Source organism: Dendrobium catenatum, unplaced genomic scaffold, assembly GCF_001605985.2.
Source record: "Dendrobium catenatum unplaced genomic scaffold, ASM160598v2 fragScaff_scaffold_1685, whole genome shotgun sequence".
Classification (NCBI taxonomy): domain Eukaryota; kingdom Viridiplantae; phylum Streptophyta; class Magnoliopsida; order Asparagales; family Orchidaceae; genus Dendrobium; species Dendrobium catenatum.
The window spans coordinates 1,417,711-1,438,762 of record NW_021320147.1 but is presented as its reverse complement, the minus strand read 5'-3'; the positions used below and the strand labels follow the sequence as shown (position 1 = coordinate 1,438,762).

Sequence of the window (21,052 nt, the reverse complement as noted above, 5' to 3'; positions counted from 1 at the left end):
CCCCGCCGCCTTGATCCTCCCCCATCTCATAGCTTGAAGCTTCCACCATCTCCTTTTTCCTTTTCCTGGGAGCCTCCAAAAGAGGTCCCAATTGATTAAGCTCCTTCAGAGCATTGGCTCTGTTAGCCATTCTAATACCAGCCGTGAACGGCAGCCTCTGCTTGAACCCCATCCTGCTCTGCTTAAGAGTGGGCTTCAACTTGCTATCTGGCACTTGCACTTTATTCAAGTCCACTTGCTTTGGAATGTTGAAATTCTGTTTACTGCCCACGTTCTCCTTATTCTTGCCCTGTGCTCATGTCGTTCTTCTTCTCCGTGGGGGAACTTGAATCCAAGGACCCGTATGATCCTCATTATCCTGTGATCCTTCCTCCATGACAATTCTGCCCCCATTACATTCATCATGTGCTTCAGCATTCCCCCCTTTCTCACGGCTGTCAACAGCTTTTCCTTTGCCACCATCCTCTGTTTTAACAACAGGTGAAACCATTTTCTTAGTTTGTATGGGATCCAATTTCCCATTCCTACCCAAATTCTGGGCAGAGCTCCTATCTCCCTTGCCACCCTGCTTCGAATGTTCCTCTGCTCTTATGGTCACATTCCCCCCTTGTCCAACAGCACTAGCTGGACAGAACTCCTTCCGATGCCCCACTTTTCCACATCCATAGCATAACATCCCAATGCCTTCATATTCTACCTTTTGGTAGAACCTCCCGTTTATACCATTAATCCAAATCCCAGGTTGAAGTTAGAGAAGGAGATAAAGAGAGAGTGAGGTATAATGAGAGAAAGAGAGAAGGAGATAAAGAGAGAGTATGAGAAAGAGAGAAGGAGATAAAGAGAGAGTGAGGTATAATGAGAGAAAGAGAGAGGGAGGGTGCAAGGGAAGAGAGCAAGAGAAAAAGCATTATATAAATAAAGCAAGTAAGAGGGAGCGTGAGACTAAGAGAGAGGGAGCATGAGTAAGAGGGAGAAAGAAAGGGATAGAGAATGAGATATAGAATGCATATTATTAAGATATTATAATATACATATATTCATATGCATATTACTAAGAGACAATGAAAAAATAAATCTCCATAACATCAAAGAAAAAGAGTTTTAATTCTAGATAAAGCTTGCTCAAATTTTGCAATGTAAGTTTTTTCTAATAACAAGGAGATCTAAAGAGTTTTGTAGGAAAAAAAAAGGAGCTTTTAAAACATGGAAAAGTACAAGGAAAAAAAATAAATACTGTAAACAAGGTTATATAAAAATAAGAAAATGGCTCTTGTATTCTCTCATTGTGTAAAATGGGAAAAGACATTTATGAAATTTAAATTCTTAATCAGATGTATATAATCTTCCAAATCTCCACATCTCTTAAAAAAAAACCTTCCCAGTAAGAACATTATCCGAGTTTCATTAGAACCATGAAATAGGAAAAAAGATGTTCTATGGGCTTCACAAGGCTAAGAGTATAAATTTCCTTACAATTGACTAGCAGAGAGTGATGGTTAAGGAGACGAACTCTCCAACCTTTTCTACTTGAAGGAGAAACATTGCTCCTGCAAGCACAAAGGATAAAGTTTCTTGGCAGAGAAGATGAGTAAATATTATTTATAAATGTTATCCCTTACATACGAGAAGCCTAGGAGCACTGGTGGAAGATTACATGAAAATAAAGAGTAAGAGAAAGGGCATACCTTGACCTAAATTAAAAAAAAAAAAGAGAGGAAAATGTAGTTTTGCACATTTGATTTCCAAACTTTGAGTGTATTGTTGAGTTTGATAGAGAATCTTAAGGGATTGTAGGCGATAAGCAAAGAAATATGTTGGCACAAGAGCATGCTTGCCTTAGAGGAGCTTGGGGCTAAAAAAAAGGAAGATTAAATTGTAGCAAAATAGATACCTAACGTCAATCCAAAAGAAAGAAGAGTGTAACTTTCTCCTCTCTTGAAAGGCCCACCAGCAGAAAAAGGTAAATGCATTGAGCATGCCCGCTAGATGGCACTTAGGTATCCAGTAATGGTAGATAAAATTGAGGGGCAGTTGAAACACTAAAGAAATAAGAAGATTGTATCTTCTGTATAGCCAAATTAACCTTTATAAACCGCTAAACCAAAATTGCAGAGTCCTCGCCCATTGAGCCGTTAGAAATCACAAAAAATACCAATCACAATCTAACTATGACACATAATGAAGGGGAGATGAGAATACCTGTGCTTCCTGGAGGTTATTAGCGAGGTAGAAAAAACCTGAGAAAGACTGAGATGAGGCAAAAATGTGCAGCATCAGTGGTCCTGAATATATTTAACCAATGGCATACTCTACTAAAAGGTTCACTTCGTCTGACATTCCATCAGCACCCGCTGGTGTTATTATCAGACTGTTCTCTGAGCCAACCAACCACCTATAGGTCCTGTAGAGCCGATGATTTTTAGTAAATTCAAATCTCGAAGGTAAGAGAGATCTTAAAGGAACACCTGTTAAAGTGTAAACATAAATAAATATAGTTGTATCTAATTTCACTGCTTAGCTGGCATTTGTTCATTGGCCAATAGGATATTCTCATGTCTATATATACATGTAAACTGTACAGTTCTAAGTAATGAAATCATTCTCTGTTTTACATTTATTCTTCCGGTTCTCTTCTTGATCCCAGTTATCTTCCTCTCTATTTTTTCATGGTATCAGAGACCTAGGCAAGAACGGTCGATACAAAAATGAGCTCCGCCACATTTAATCCCGAAGAGCAATCGGAGACAGTGGAGATGGAAGACTCAACGATCTCATCAGTTCTCAAGTTCATCGTCTCAAACTTAAAGATGATCGTCTCGATTCAGCTGGATGCCGACAACTATCCTGTATGGAAAGCACAAATCGCAAAAAATTTTCGTGCCAACAGTTTTGATCGGTTTCTTGATTCTTCTGTTTCTTCTCCGGCGCCGGTAGTTCTTCATATCGATGGTCGCTCTATTCCAAATCGCCATTTCATTCAGTGGCGGCTAACGGATCAAAACCTCGCCGCGGCTATCTGCTCTACCATATCTTCCTCAATCCTACCGTATGTAGTGAATCTTGAATCAACGTCATCTATCTGGAGCACGCTCGAATCAAGATTTCAGTCTACTAATCGGTCTAAAGTGATTCAGCTCAAGAATGCTCTTCACAACATTTCCCTTAAGAATCAAACTATTACTCAATATCTCTTTGAGATAAAGAAGATAGTCGATCAGATATCTGCATCAGGTGCAACGGTGGATCTGGAAGATGTTCTTCTCTACATTCTCAACGGCCTCCCACCGGTGTACCAATCTTTTAAAATGTCGATTCGGACAATGTTAACCCCTCTTTCACTGGATCAGCTGTACCCTTTACTTATCAGTGAAGAGATCAACATTGCATCTAATCATGCTCGTGCGGAACTACAACCGGATCCTCACACGGCGCTGTTTACGTCTCCTGGAAGAGGTCGTCGCCCGAAAGGCAGAGTCTCCTCATCCAATGCGCCGCCACTGTGTTCTGCGTCTAACTCGCAAATTATTTGTCAAATTTGTGATAAAAGAGGTCATCTGGCTTCAAACTGCTGGCATCGGGCGAATCTTAACTACGTTCCCAGACAACAGCAATCCCAGCCCAGAGCCCTTGCTGCAAACACCGAAAACCAGTACTCTGAGTGGTTTCTTGACTCCGGAGCTACAAATCATCTTACCAACTCACTGGACAATATGTCTATTGCTACACCTTATCATGGCTCCGATACTGTTACTGTTGGTGATGGGAGATCGGTTACCATTGCCAACACAGGCAATAATGTTAAAGTGTAAACAGAAATAAATATAGTTGTATCTAATTTCTCTGCTTAGCTGACATTTGTTCATTGGCCAATAGGATATTCTCATGTTTATATATACATGTAAAATGTACAGTTCTAAGTAATGAAATCATTCTCTGTTTTACATTTATTCTTCCGGTTCTCTTCTTGATCCCAGTTATCTTCCTCTCTGTTTTTTCAACACCGGCGATCAGAAGAGAAAAACATTGGCCAAAGAGCATGTCTGTCTAGAGGTGCTTGGGGCTCCAATAACAGAAAATTATACGAATGTGAGGAAAAACCCTAACCTTAATCCACAAGCAAAAAGAGTGAAACTATCTCCTCTCAAAATGTCCACCGGCAGAAATAAGTGGAAATGTGCTGGCGTTGGCCTTCGCTTAGGGATGAGTGCTCTGATGAAGACAGAAACAACGGGAGACTCTAATCCCATAAGAAGTCTCTTGCTTTTATGATCTCTGGAATCTACGATATCACCGTTTGGTTAAGTGGGCAGCCGTACTATATTAAGGGAAATATTCATGAAATGCCTCTCCAATTCTTCACCAATGCACTCTTGAAGAAACATGTTGTTCCAAATTACTTCATTGGAAATAAAATCTATAATCTTATGGCTCTCCAATTGTTCACAAATTCAAAAAAGTCTTCTAAAAAGCCAAGTGCGATACCTCTCCAATTCCTCACCAATAATCAGCTTTTTTAAGGAGGTGATACTTCTCGATGGCTCTATTAGCAATTATTAGTGGTCTCCACTTCTCGATTTCTTCCAAGAGAGATCAGATTGGGGCAATTTATAATTTTCAAGCATCTTAGTGCTGCAAGTCTTGCTATTTCATCAGCCAGAGGAAAAGATGTAATGTTTGGACAGTCACAGACCACTAATGACTCAAGGGGAATAGGATTTGCATTGCTACAAAAATTCAAAGTCGTCCACCCAGTTTTATATATCCTCAAGCTCTCAAGCTTAGGATGCAAAGAGGGCAACTCTTTCAACGTTGGGCATGCAAATAGCACCAGTTGAATAAAGCAAGGAAACAAACATCCATCAGCAGCTACTCCTGCCTCAAACCAATCCTCTAATGCTTCTAATCCCAAAATATATAACCCCTTTAGCAATGGAAAGGCATGGTATTTATCATTCCCATTAAATTTACTTTCGAGCCATTTTACTTTCGGCATGCAGAAAGTTTTAGAAACTTGACAAAGGGAAGTTGACCAAAAGGTGGAAGAGTTTCCCATTCAATGCAATCTGAAAATTCGTTTTCCTCAATTTTCTCTATATTGGAGGGTAGATTGACATTGTTCATCCATATTTAGACCTTACACCCATGTATCTCTGTATGCGCAGAATCCGTTGACATTTTGGTGGTTGAAGGTTGTCGAGCACGTTCTCATCTAAATCGGTGTTCCTTGAAGCAGTGTGACTCGAACTCCAACATAAGGTCAAATCTATGAGCCTCATCATTTTACATAATTTGACACTACAAGCATCCTCGGCATCCTTAACATTTTCAAGGCAATTGATTATCTTGACCTTTGTTATAATCCCCAAATCCGCAAATTCCTGCTATAATCTGCAAATCCCACTAGAAATCCCGCAAGATCCTTGTATCATTGCCAACTCTGTCAAGATCCCGGATATCTCGCTGCTACCTCATTGTTGACCCCTACATATAAACCATGTGAAAAGAGGCAAAAATGATCATTTAGGCAATGTGTGCATTGACAAAATGCAACACTTAAGGGATTAAATGACCTCTGATTGCCAAATGGATGGTATCGTTGGGATCGGGATATTGAATTCTGCTAGGTCAAGGCCCCTCGCAATTGAATCGAACGAGATCGGCCAAAAAGGACGACCAACACCCGAAATTAAAGTGTAAGACTGATCAAATGATCCCAGATCGACGAACAAGACTTCATCGTTGCATCCAGAATGTTGTCAACCTGTGAAAATTGCATTTTGTTTATTCCATTTGGAGTATCTAGATTGGTAGCACAAATCCCAATGTAATGCAAAGATGCGCATATCGAGGAAACGAGGCCTCGAAGATGCTTGGACGACATCTGATCGACAAACAGACAGTGTCATTACGTCCAGAACGTCATCGACATTCAGAATATATATTTTATTTAATAAATTTGGATTGTCTAAGATGGTGGTGAATTTCTAAGAAATTCAAATATGATATAAAGGCCTGCGTTACGACGGAAACGAGGCCTCGAAGACGCTCGGACGACATTCGATCGACAAATGGACAGAGCCATTATGTCTGAAACGTCGTCGACATTTAAGATATACATTTTATTTAATAATTTTGGATCATCCGAGATGGTGGTGAATTTCTAGGCAATGTAAATATGATATAAATGCTTGCATTATGACGGAAATGAGGCTTCGAAGACGCTCGGACGACATCCGATCGACAAACAGACAGTTCCATTGCATCCGGAACGTCGTCGGCATTAAGAGTCTACATTTTATTTGATCAAATTGGATCGTTTGATGTGATGTCGCAAATTTCAAAGGTTATTCAAATATGATGCAAAGGCACGTGTTACGAGGGAAATTAACCTCGTCGGTGACGAAATGATGTCCGATTGCAAAAAGGATGGCGCCGTTGTGTCCGGAACGTCGTCAACATTAAGAAAATATATTTTTTTATCAATTTAGATTGTTTGAGGTGGTGGCACAAATTCTGAGATGATTCAAATACGACAATATGCATTTCAATAAAGATCAGGCCTCGATGATGTTTGGACGATGTTCGATCGTGAAACGGACTGCGTCATTGGGTCCAAAACACCGTCAATACTATTAATGTGCTGCCAATTTGTTCAAATAAGGTTTTGCACGCAAATCTAGACAATGAGCATTTCGAGGGAATTAAGCCTCGTCGCCTCCCAAACGATGTCCGAACGCAAAACGGACTGTATTGTTGCGACAGGGACATCGTCAATATTCTAAATGAACTACCCATTTATTTAACTTTCTTGTCCGATGAATTCAACACGCAAAACGAGGCAATTGGCATGCATTTTGAGAAAACTAGAAGCAGATGGAAGCGATTTTTGATTGATTAAGGCATGGCTTTTCTCTTGAATTAAAGTGAGGATGACAGATCATGAACATGACTTGTAGTTTAATAAAATTTAACACAAAATGGAAAAGTCAAGTTTACAGAACTCAAATCATAATTAAATACCATTGCCTTTTTAAAGTTAATTGGAAAAGAGAAAATCAAAGGTACAAAAAAATCATCAGGAGCCCATTTCATACAAACCTCATATTAGTTGCTCTGAATCCTGTGCAAAATCCCTGCTTTGAATCCCGGAAATCCCGTAATATCCTCGGACGTCTCCTCCTTGATATCTCACTGAGTGAACAAGCCTTGGACGTTGCTTGCCTCGTTAAATGCAATGCCTCGCTAAAATGAATGAGAGCTCATTCGTTCAAGTTCTGCCTCTCGAATCTTAATCCCCGGCCAAGCAACTCCTCCGATCAAACTGAATACCTCCACCGTTCGTCCCTGGGAGCAGCTCGTGAGTCTTGCTCTTCACGTCAAGGCCAACCCAAAATCTTTCGTCTTTTGTAACCAAGTTACTCCTCCCAGCAATTTCAAAAGACCTCCAATCAAAGCTCTTGAGCAAGATCTGCTCTGTCCATCCAGCATACCTCAAGGCTCCAGCAACTTCCCTTTCCTTTCTCCCACGTGAAAAGTTGTCTTCTTAAAGGAAATTGTGGCAGCTTTCCCTTCTCCTTAGCTTCTTTCTATCCAAGCTCTTCTCTACACTCCTTTGTCCCTAACATAACAATTTTGCTGGAGACCGAACTTTATATGCTGGAGAGAAAGAGAAAGAGAATAGTTCTGAAGTTCAGGGAAATCTTCTTTTGCTTCAACCAAGCAATGATTTTTGGATGGAGATCATCATGCACTGATTTGCTGGTTCGACTTTCCTCGCTGGCGGAAATGTGACAAATAGTGGAGAAGAAGAGCGGAGCAGGGAAGTTAGAGTGGCGAAGGAAGCAGCTCTACATGTGGAGATTCGGCCAGTCCTAATCTCAAATGGAGGTTCAACCAGACGCTTAGAAACGTGCAAGGGTTGCTCAAAGGTTGCAGCTTCAAGGTAAATTTCTGGTAAGAAGCAAATCAGAAATCATGAATGAGAGAATATCACCAAGACCTCCACAGCACAAAAGAAATTACGCCGAGAATTACTTTGAGAAAGGTGGATATGAGCCCCATTCTTTTGAGAAGGAATATCTGGGTTTTGGAAGCTCTGGAAGTGGTAGTAATCCTTCCATTGCAAGAGTGTCATCAATGAATGATTAAGATGCATCCTTGACTTCTATACCTGATGTAACCTTCTTCCAAATGAACAAGTTTGGAAGTCATTGGAGCATATTCTTTATACGTAGGCAATTTTTCATCCAGCAAGTGGATATGTCCCATAAGAATGAACAAGAGATTAAGATCAGTACAGGAATCATGCTATCGATATGCCGTAGAAGTTCTGATTATGTTCAGTTAAAGATATTTTTAATTGCAGATGGCACGGTTTTGAAATCTTTCAATCAATTCTTGTGTGTGTATGAGTTTTTATTTGTTTAGATACACATGCATATGTAATTTCTTAAAAAAAAAAAAGAGATTGTAAGAAAAAAAGAGAGCAAAAGAAAAAGAGAGAAAATATTACATAGAAGAAAAAAGAGATATTATGCTTCTCTCCCTTTCCTCGTACCGACATCTACAACCCCGCGCAGGTATAACTCCTTAAACCTTAAAAACCCCGATAACCCGTTTCAACACATTTGTCGAGACAAAACGACCACCTATACACGCTTTTCTTAGCGTGGTGGGAGGATGTGCATCCCGACGCTTGCGACGAAGCGGATAATCACCTAAAATTCCTTCTTCGAAGTTCGTATCGCCATAGATTTCCCCGACTATACACGCTTTTCTTAGCGTGATGGGATGGGAACCCGGTGCGATGCGTATGGCGAAGCTGGGATACCCATAAGTACCCGCTTGCATGGAAATAACTGCTTTTCTTGTAAAATATTTTCAAAATACCCATACACGCTTTTTTTAGCGTGGTGGGGGATCGAAAAATACACGGCCGTGGTGTCCTCAAAAGAGGGCATCTACCATACACGCTAGCTTTTCTTAGCGTGATGGGAAAGGCCCAGTTTTCCGTAGTTTTCCCCTAAACGGGGGAGACGCCGGAAGGCTGCCGAAATTTCGAGTGAACATAATGCTATATTTGGACTTAAGTGAACTCAAACTCAAATCATGACTTGAACAATTTGGACATTAAATTGCACTAGCAAGGACTACAGGGGACTCGAATGAAGGGAAGAGGCTCATCTTAAGCCTGAATTGAACTTGAACTCAGGATGAGACTTAAACTCGGACTTGCTCTTGGATTTGGACTTGAATTTGGACTTGAACTTGTGGACAAAAAAAAGACTAATTTTGAATTTAATAAAAATAAATAGAAATGAGAACTTAACTTGAGCAAAATTTGGACGATCATAAAGAATTTTTATTAGACTTGATTGAACCCCCACTCAAATTGGAATAAATAGATATAAGTGGTTGAGTTCATAATTGATGAATGGCAATCATCAATAAGATATAAATGAATAAATATAAAATTTGTAAGCCAAGGGATTTTTGCAAATGTCATTCACTTAATGATAATGATGATGCAATTTGATTTTCAAAATAACCTTCATGCTAATGGCAATGATTGGATTGTCGTATTCATCCTAATTCATACAAAATATAGATGATAATTTTGATCATCTAACTAAATGTCAATGAATGAACAAGGGTCTACAAATAAGGTCCAAGAGCCTACAACAAACAAGGATTCTCATGGATGCATGCAAAATCTGTGTAGTGAAAGAGATAATTGGCTTATAAGCATGAATGATTTGCAAGCTTTAGAATCTCAAATGACAACAATTAAAGTGTAAGGAGCATTGCAACTGAAATGAAGATATTAAGATATCAAATTCATCATACAAATTGCAAATCACTTTTGAGAATAAAGAAGTGATGAATGTAGTTTATTTGTAAGAAGCGCAAGATTTTAGATGCATGGCTTGATTACAAGCTCATAATATGATGACTTTAAAGCATCATAATGGATTTATAGTATTGAGCATAACTCACTCTTTAGTGGCAATTGAGTGAATAAAAATAAGGCATGTCATGAACATAAATAATATACTTCAACCATGTTCTCAAGTGATCAAGGATAATTGGAGATAATGAAAGTTCATGATTCTTAATATTATTCATTCACAATCAACGATGAGATGAAGACATAATCACATGCCTGCAATCAACCACCGTTATGAGCTCAATATGTCACAGTCAAGTATATGAAGAATGGCGGCAGAGACAACATGTCCTTCACACATTCAAGGTATCTACCAATTATTGTGGCGAAGACACTATGATATCTCCATTATCAACAATTATCCAACATCAATCGAACACATCGGCCCTCTATAAGAAAAGACAAATGATACGTAATGGAGTATAAATATGTAAGGGGTTGTAGAATACTCCTTATACATACCACATGATGTTTACAAGCAGAAGCATATGAGATACGATGAGTGCAAAGTATATACAAGTCGTTATAGAAGAACTGTCGTACACCCAATATGTCATATACAGGGCAAATACAGAAGAGAACTGTAGTAGATAGGAGCTCTTACAAGATGCTGTAGAAGACCTGTAGTATGCCCAATATGTTGTCCACATGCAAAGATACCAAATGAATATACATCAAATACAAAGCAGGAGATTCGTTAGTGCACTACGATCCACCTGCAGAAAGCAACGAGTAGTGCACGACAATCTACCTGTACGCAGCAGCGAACAACTCTATTCAGAAGCTGCTACGCCACGCCACTGGATCTGCAACACTCATACAAGAAGACAGAAGGCGTCCACAACTACAACGCCACGCCACCGGATCTGCAACACTCATACAAACAGACAGAAGACGTCCACAACTACAACGCAATGCCACCGGATCCGCAACTTCTATACAAGCAGACAGAAGGCTTTTATAAGTATTTTCAAAGTACCCCCACACGTGCACTATAGTTTGTATACACATAGGTACACTAAAAGGGGTAAAAACAATCATAGAACCCGTATGGGCCCCAGCGAGCGTGTTATTGGTACACACGTGACGTACAGGGATGCTGTGCGGGTACTAAATTTGAACCCGATCCTCCTAAGAAGATAAAAAGGAGTAGACATGGTTCAATTATAAAATGCCCCCAAACACCCGCATGGGCCCCAGCGAGCATGTTATTGGTACACACGTAACGTCTATGGAAGCTGCACGGGTCAATAAGTGATTTCAAGTTCGAACTCGATCCTTCTATACGGGTCAATAGAAGTCGACAGGGTTCGAACAATCAAATAAGTATACGGTGATGGTAACCGATATATTTGTTTTAATACATACGAAATACCTATAACAATACGAATTCACTAATAAGGACATAAAACATACGAAATCTGATCCTCCATCGATAATTCAATAGAGTCGACAAGATTAAATCAATAAAAGAGAAATGACCCCGAACACCCCGATGATGGCCGTGTTGAATGTAGATCTCAACCGGAGGGGTTCCCAAATACTTTCAAGTGTCTCCCCAAAAGTCCATTCCAAATCTTTAAACCATTCAAATTCCAAACCTTCAAACATTTCAAATCTCAATACCTATGCTGCTACTATATGCCATATTACACGTATTCTCTACGTATCTGATTGACGACTAGCCTTAATCGAAAGTTCTCTCTCGTGATCGAGAGGGGTAATTAACTATAGGGGCTTGCGCCTATAGGAAACCAGAACTCATATCATAAAGTCCTCACAAAATGAGGGCGAAATCTCTGGGTAGTGTCTTATCTACAAACCCATCTGCCTTCCAAAATTTACCCTGGAACTTATAGGTTAAAACTCCCTCGCTGAATAAAAAGAAGAAAAGCAGCGGGCGGAGGCCGGAGTCGAATTTTCGGAGCCCACACTCATTAGATATTCTACTTTACTCAAGTTCATCACTCCTTTCTTCTCTAATGCCTTTGGTGACTCACACTATTATACCAAAGGGCGTTTTAAATATCTTTGAAAAATTGTATCACCACTTTTGATGGCAGAAGGACAATTACAAAATAGTTATGCATTATGTTGCGTGGAAAGGTATTGTTGACCTGTGTATGCGGGTGGATTGGGCTTTCATTCATCAATTAAGTGGCAAGCGATTGTTCATGTATGGTATGGGATTTCATCAATAGTTTTGGGTCTCTGTTAAATATGGGTTTGACAATTGGAATGTTAATTTTAATAGGGAAACCTCTAATTATTTGGTTGTGATGATGAATGGCTGAGACTTTATATCCAACTCTTAGAAGATACTGTCGTAGCATTTATTTCCTCTTAGCTCTTCCTTCTCTGAGCTCGGGTTATAGAATAAAGAACCAAGAAGGATGTATCAGCAACAACTGGTTTTATTACAGAATAGCTCATGATATTCATATCGATCTATTATGCGCCTCTGCATCTAGCATTCGTTAGACCTCATAAAATAACAGTCCTAGTTTTACCATCTCTTTTGTTTCATTTCTTTTGGAAAATCATAAAAACTTTTTTGATTCTAGATCTACCACCAGAAATTCAATGCGTAATCTCAACATTCAATGTGTATTCCTGAACAATCTAATTTTTAAATTATTCAACAATTTAAATTTACCAAGTTCCACATTAGTCAGATTAGTCAACATTTATTGGTTTTGATGCAACAACAAGATTTTCTTTTTCTTTTAACAAGTAGTTTTGTTGGTTGGTTAATAAATCAAATTTTCTTTATGAAATGGGAAGGATTGGTAAGGAAACAACAAAATCATTCTCCTCTAAGATGCATGGATCCTTGATCATCCTTAATTGCTAATAGAGCCATTGCAAAGTATCTCACTAGGCTTTTTAGAAGACTTTCCTGAATTTGTGAACAATTAGAGAACCGTAAGATTGTAGATTTTATTTCGAATGAAGTAATTTGGAACATGTTTCTTCAAGAGTGCATTGGTGAAGAATTGGAAAGGCATTTCATGAATATTTATCTTAATATGATACGGCTGCCCGCTTAACCAAATGGTTATATCGCAGATTCCAGAGATCATAAAAGCAAGAGACTTCTTATGGGATTAGAGTCTCCCGTTGTTTCTGCCTTATCAGAGCACTCAGCCCTAAGCGAAGGCCAATGCCAGCACATTTCCACTTCTTTCTGTCGGTGGACATTTTGAGAGAAGATAGTTTCACTCTTTTTGCTTGTGAATTAAGGTTAGGGTTTCTCCTCACATTCGTATAATTTTCTATTATTGGACCCCCAAGCACCTCTAGACAGGCATGTTCTTTGGCCAATGTTTTTCTCTTCTGATCGCCGATGGTCCTTTAAGATCTCTCTTACCTTCGAGATCTGAATTTACTAAAAATCATCGGCTCTACAGGCCTATAGGTGGTTGGTTGGCTCAGAGAACAGTCTAATGATAACACCAGCTGGTGCTGATGGAATGTCAGACGAAGCGAACCTTTTAGTAGATTGGTTAGATATATTTAGGACCACTGATGCTGCACATTTTTGCCTCATCTCGGTCTTTCTCAGGTCTTTTCTACCTCTCTAATAACCTTCAGGAAGCACACGTATTCTCATTTCTCCTTCATTATGTGTCATCGTTAGATTGTGATTGGTATTTTTTGTGGTTTCTAACGGCTCAATGGGCGAGAACACTGCATTTTTTTTTTTTTAGCGGTTTAGAAAGGTTAATTTGGCCATGTAGAAGATACAATCTTCTTATTTCTTTGGGGTTTCAACTGCCCCTCAATTTTATCTACCATTACTGGATACCTAAGTGCCATCTAGCAGACATGCTCAATGCATTATTTTTTTCTGCCGGTGGGCCTTTCAAGAGAGGAGAAAGTTATACTCTTTCTTCTTTTGGATTGACGTTAGGTTTCTCTTTTGCTACAATTTAATCTTCCATTTTTGGAGCCCCAAGCTCCTCTAAGGCAAGCATGCTCTTGTGCCAACATATTTCTTTGCTTACCGCCTACGATCCCTTAAGATTCTCTATCAAACTCAACAATACACTCAAAGTTTGGAAATCAAAGGTGCAAAACTACATTTCTCGATTTCTTCTGAGAGAGATCAGATTGGGGCAATTTATAATTTTTAAGTATCTTAGTGTTGCAAGTCTGGAGTGCCCCAATCTGATCTCTCTCGGAAGAAATCAAGAAGTGGAGACCACTAATAATTGCTAATAGAGCCATTGATAAGTATCGCCTCCTTAAAAAAGCTGATTATTATTGTCTTGATCACCCATTTGTGGAGGAAGAAGAATCTTGATCACCCATTTGTGGCTCTTGATACCATGTGAGCAGTTCTTGAGAAAGAAGAGAAACAGAGGAAAGAAGAAAGCAGAGGAGAATGAGAGAGAAAGAAATGAATATTATTATTGTCTGTGTATTGTATCTTGCGGTTACAAGTATATATAAAGCTGAGAAAGGTAAAGCCGTAAATACAATATGAGTATGGTCTTTATACTTAAGCCATTTGCTTACAATTATTTCGTGGAATAATGAGCTGATTTCATTTCCAAAAGAGGCGGAGCATTGGTTTCTGAAAGTTAGGTATTCTCTTTCTGAGCTGGAATTTAGGTGGCTCAAATCCTTGCAGTCTCTCCCTTCCTCCTTGGAAAGCTTATCTTCACTTCAGAAACTATCTATTGGTCATGCTTCTATGCTTCGGGAATTACCGAACCTTCCTCCCTCTTTGGAACATTGAAAACTGTCACATGAGACTCCAACTCCTGTGAGATGTATAAATTACTGAAATGATACTCACAGCCTGAAGTAAAAGATCCATTCCAAGAATCAACAAAAACACTTTCCCTCATAAAAACAACTCATAAAATCAATCTATTTTGAGTGTAGAACTAATAGAGATATGAAGCGAGTGTGAGAAAAGTACAATTTCTCCCAATTTTTACATTGAATTTCTTAGTGTAGTGTGGTTTAGTATTTTTTTCACATCAAATTTTGATATTCATTTCAGCTATTTTCCTTTCTTGTTTATTTTGTTGTGTGATTTTCTCCCAACAATAATAACACAAGAGGAAACACCCATCTGCCAAACACAGATTTCCACCTCGATATACCTACCGAATGCCAGCCATACAGAAAAGGATATTAGGTTTCTCCGAGCAAAAACAGTACGCAATTCTAAGTAAAAATGAGTTACCGTATCTAACAACATGAATAAGAAAAATTTTATTTGAGGATAGATATCACAAAACACTGAAAGTTGAAAATGAATGTGACAAAATCTAGTAATGCCAAATGAATTACCCTTATGTTTGACACAAATTGGCATGGCAAACTCAAGTAATGAAAACAATAAAGCAGTTGATGAGACCTTCAGAAGACACATAATTCCTCCTCAAAATTTCTTTGCAGCACTAAAATCAGGAAATGAAAAAGCTTAAGGAGCTCAACAAATTAAATGCCCTTAAAAATTATAGTTTCCTATGCATGTCAAATCTAGTCAATATCCTATCATAATGGAAAAGTGATGGGTGTTAAGGTATGCCATATACCTCCTGCGGTTCATCACACCGATTGCAGCGCTTCACACGACCTTTGTCGCCACTGGTCTAACTCAGACCTCCAACACCTATCTGATATTCCAACGACCTGTCTCCTCCTCCTCTATAAAACTCACTTACTGTACATGGCCGAGAGATTGAGGAAACACAGCTTCTCTAGCACATTCTCTTCTTCTTCTTCTTCTTCAAGTTTCTCTGCTTTACTAATCTTTGCAGGTATTTTATCATGGTATCAGAGCAGTAAGCATGGACTCTCTCAGCACGATGACGGAACAAGATTCCTCCACACAGTCGTAGACGACGCCTTCTCTGTCTTCATCAATGGCAGCCGTCGTCATTCCTCCACCTCTGAAGTTTCTGATGACGAACCTCAAGCTGCTCATACACACGCAGCTTACCATAGACAACTATCCTATCTGGAGGTTACAGATCTACCAGGCATTTGCCGCCAACGGCTTTGAAGAATACCTTACCGGTTCATTACCCTGTCCAACTGAATCCTCTAACTCCGGCAATGCTGATCATAAACTCTGGAAACTTGTAGACAGGAATCTTGTCTCAGCACTTTTCTCCACAATATCTCTCTCTGTACTTCCCTACATCCTACAGCTTCAAACTTCACACGAGATCTGGACGGCATTGGAGCTGCGTCTTCAACCTACAAGCAGGTCAAGAGTCATTCAGCTGAAGAACGAACTACACAATGTACAAATGAGAGATCAATCCATCTCTCAATATCTATCCAAAATCAAAGCATTGGTAGACAACATAGCTGCTGCCGGCAGCCACATTGAAACTGAGGATATTATCCTCTATACACTTAAAGGCTTACCAGCCTCATACAACCCATTCAAAGCCTCTATTCGGACCTCCCCTCTACCCATCACTCTTGAATCTCTCTATTCACTGCTTTGCAGTGAAGAAATCAACCTGCAAAATGAACTTCAGCAAGATCCCGCCTCCTCACCGGAGCCGCAGGCATTATAAGCCTCCAGAGGAAGAGGACGCAACTCCAACTACAGAGGAAATCGTGGCAGGGGAACTATCTTCAGTACCAACAACATCACCACCAAGAACTCATCTACAACACCCCGAAGCACAGAAAGACCTGTCTGCCAGATCTGTGGAAAAACTGGACACATTGCCTCGGCCTGCTGGCACAGATACAACTCCAGTTATACTCCATCTCCCACCACCAACCGAGCTCTCGTCACTCAAACGCCATCTACAACGTCTACTAATTGGGTGCTCGACTCAGGCGCCTCCACGCACTTGACACCGGACATCGCCAACCTGCAGCTCTTCTCCCCATATCACGGACAAGACTCCATCTCTACAGCAAGTGGCTCATCCCTCCCCATTCACCACACCGGCGCCGGCATACTTCCCCTACCCGATCCTAACCGTAAGCTCAAACTCACAAATCTACTTCATGTTCCCTCTCTAGCTTATAATCTGCTCTCTATCTCCAAACTAACCAAGTATAACAAGTGCTCTATTCTCTTTGATTCCAACGGATTCACTATAAAGGACCTCCAGGACAACACCACTCTGCTCCATGGTCGTAATCAAGACGGCATCTATCCCATCCGCCTCCCTCGCTCCTCCTCCATTCGCGCTCTATCCACCACGGCGACCAACACATTACTGTGGCGTTCTCGATTGGGTCATCCCCATCTTCGTTCGATGACCAGCCTATCCAAGCTTCTTCCTAGCATTAGCTCTAAGTTTTTAGATTTTACTTGTCTTTCTTATAAGTTGGCGAAATGCCACAAACTGCCTTTTACAAAACAGGCAGCTCATGTAACTACCCCTTTTACCTTAATACACACATACGTTTGGGGTCCCTCCCCTGTTCCTTCTATCTCTGGTTTTCGATATTACATTGTCTTCATCGACGACCACACAAGATTCTGCTGGCTCTATTTAATGCACACAAAAAATGAATCAGCCATTAAGTTTCAACAATTCAATAAACTCATCCAAACTCAATTCAATACATCAATTAAAACTTTAAGATCCGATGCAGGTGGGGAATACACCAGTCATGACTTTCAAACCTTCCTAAGCAATCAAGGCATACACCATGAGTTCAGCTGTCCATACACACCGGAGCAAAACGGTGTCTCCGAGAGGAAACACCGTCACCTCCTCGAAACAACCCGAACGCTCCTTCACGCTGCCTCCCTTCCTGCCACCTACTGGGCTGAAGCGGTTCAAACTTCAAATTACCTCATTAATCGTCTACCCACCACCTCGCTAAATAACCAAATTCCTTTCCAACTACTACACGGCATCCCTCCCTCTTACACTCATCTCAGAGTATTCGGCTGCTCCTGCTTTCCCTGGTTAAAACCGCAGACATCCCACAAACTTGAACCCCGTTCCACTCACTGTATCTTCCTAGGATATTCCAGCTCGCACAAAGGTTACCGTTGTTACGACCCACACAGTCAAAAACTCTACATTTCCCGGCACGTTATGTTCGATGAACATCACTTTCCCGCTAAGACACCTCCCACCAACTCTACAACATCCGATACCATCTATACTCCTCCTCTCCTCCTAATACCAACCTCCATTCAATCTCCCACTCCACCAACACCCTCAATTTCCCCCTCAACGAATAACCCCGAACAACCCACACCCAATCTCTCTCCCATACCATCCACTACCATTCCCACCCCCACACAAATTTCAAATTTACCTCCTCCCGCTCACAAACATCCCATGCAAACTCTCCTAAAAACCGGTCATCTTAAACAACAAAAATTTCTCGATCTACTTGCTGTTACAGATGCGAGTCCTACTCTGTCCAACTACAATGAGGCCGTCAAACTATCCCACTGGAGACAAGCGATGTCGGCTGAGTTCATGGCGCTCCAAAAATAGGGTACATGGAGCCTTACCTCTCCACCACCGAACACACCTATACTTGGCTGCTGGTGGACTTACAAGAAAAAGCACAATCCCGATGGCAGTATCGCCCGCTATAAAGCCAGACTGGTTGCTTAAGGTTTCACCCAACAGAAAGGGATCAACTATCAGCAGACCTTCAGCCCCGTGGCCAAGATGCCCACTTTTCGGGTGCTGCTCATCATCTCTCTTCATCGTGGCTGGCCCATTCATCAGCTGGACATCAACAATGCCTTTCTTCATGGAGACCTCCAAGAGGATGTATACATGAAACAACCCCCCGGCTTCATTGATCCCAAGCATCCCGCTCACGTATGCAAACTTAAGAAGGCCATCTACGGACTTAAACAAGCTCGCGTCAATGGTTCCACAAATTGACGTCGTTCCTCCTCACATTTGGTTTCCAATTCAGCAAAGCTGATTCGTCCATGCTTGACTACAGCAAACAGGACATTCACCTCTACTTGCTTGCCTATGTTGATGACCTGCTCCTAACCGACAACCATCCACCAACCCTCCAGCACCTACTCTCTCGCCTCCGACAAACCTTTTCCCTCAAACAAATGGATACAGTCAGTCAGTTCCTCAGCATTCAAATTCAGCCCACATCAACAGGTCTCTTTCTCACTCAGTCCCATTATGCCAGAGACATTCTGCACTCAGCGGGTCTAGACTCCTCCAAACCGGTCAACACACCGATCTCCCCAAAGGAGTCCAAAACAGAGACAGCAGCGGAAACCCATGAAGATCCCACATTCTACAGACAAATAGCAGGCTCCCTTCAATATCTTACCATAACTCGGCCGGATATCGCCTTCGCTACCAGCGTCATATGTCAGCACATGCACTGTCCCACAACATCCGACTTCAAGAGACTCAAACGTCTTTTACGGTACATCAGAGGCACGCACGATTATGGCCTGCCGATCACCACCGGGCCTCTAACGCTCACAACCTATTCCGATGCAGACTGGGCATCAAACATCGATGATCGTAAGTCAATTACAGGGTTCTGCTCGTATCTCGGTCCCAACCTCATCTCCTGGAGCGTTAAAAAGCAGTCAACTGTCGCCAAATCGTCAACAGAGGCGGAGTACAGAGCTCTAGCGGCAGCTACCTCCGACGTGATCTGGCTCCGTCAGCTTCTTCATGATTTCCACGCCTCGCAGCCAGCTCCAACGATGATTTTCTGCGATAACATCTCCGCCATCGCCTTGTCTAGAAACCCCATATTTCATGCGAGGACCAAACACATCGAAATAGATCACCATTTTATCAGTGATCATATTAACCGCAAAGCGATAGAGGTTGCTCACATCAATTCCGCCGATCAACCGGCGGACATACTTACGAAACCCATTACCGGCAAGCGATTCTCCGAACTACGGACCAAACTGACCATCTGTAGATCAGATGATCAGCTTGCGGGGGGATGTTAAGGTATTCCATATACCTCCTGCGGTTCATCACATCGACTGCAGCGCTTCACACGACCTCTGTCGCCACTGGTCTGACTCAGACCTCCAACACCTCTCTGATATTCCAACAACCTGTCTCCTCCTCCTCTATAAAACTCACTTACTGTACATGGCCGAGAGATTGAGGAAACACAGCTTCTCCAGCACATTCTCTTCTTCTTCTTCAAGTTTCTCTTCTTTACTAATCTTTGCAGGTATTTTATCAATGGGACATCAGATCGTGGAAGGTTTATCAGAGACGTGGCCGCCGATCTACGGCCACGATCGAGTCTTTATATTTCAGAGTCATTTGTAGTATTTTATTATTCATGTATTTTCTTATTTGCTTAGGTGTCATTTGGTTTTTCCCGTTGTACCCTCTTATGAAGGGATGTCGTATGTAAGCCCAAGGGGCATTTGTGTCTTTTGTTTTGAGTCCTTTGTATGAGGCTTTATATAGCCCTCCTTAATTTCTTTTGAAGTTAATGAATATTTGCTTATTAAAATTTCTTCTTGTATGAGCATTGAGAGCTTGAGAGTTCTAATGGAGAGAGTTTCCTAGGAGAGGAAGAAGTTTTGCACAATACCCACCAACATTGGAGACAGCTGGGTTCGTGGTTTTCTCTTTGTATTTTGTTTCTCCATCGTCACCTCCCCTCATTCGTCTTCTTTCTACAAACGCCCCACCCACATTCCCCTCCTCCTCCTCTACAATAAACTCCATAAAATCCTCCCTACACCCGCCAGCCACCCCACCTGAGTCCGCAACCTGCCGGCTCCAGTAATCCCACCGCTGGTTCATCCCACTCCCTCTTCTCCAATCAAGTCCATTGCCTAATTGGGATTGAGTAATTTTGGACAAAATTTTAAATTCAAAATTGTCTATTTGAAATTTAAAATCTTTCCTAAAATACCACATCTAATTTAGGAATGTTCCTAAATTAAATCCATTTGAATTTTAAATTTGAATTAGGTTTAACTAAAAACTTTCCTCTTTACTAAACCCAATTAAGAAACCCCTAATTCCTCTCATTAATTGCCCCCCCATAGACACCCATATCGCTTTCCTTCCTTCCGCTTGAATTTGGGATTGAAATTTATTTCCTATTCTCTATTACTACCTTTGAAAATATTTTCAAACTCCTAACCATAGCCGAATTTCCTCAGCC

The 21,052-nt window shown here is 40.9% G+C and overlaps 1 protein-coding gene across 1 annotated transcript; it reads left to right on the top strand.

Annotated features, from left to right (window-relative positions):
• The first annotated feature begins 18,854 nt into the window (after positions 1 to 18,854).
• Positions 18,855 to 19,865, top strand: LOC110102803 (uncharacterized mitochondrial protein AtMg00810-like). The gene has a single exon (XM_020831286.1). The coding sequence runs from the start codon at positions 18,855 to 18,857 to the stop codon at positions 19,863 to 19,865; it is 1,011 nt and encodes a 336-aa protein (XP_020686945.1).
• The last annotated feature ends 1,187 nt before the right edge of the window (positions 19,866 to 21,052 follow it).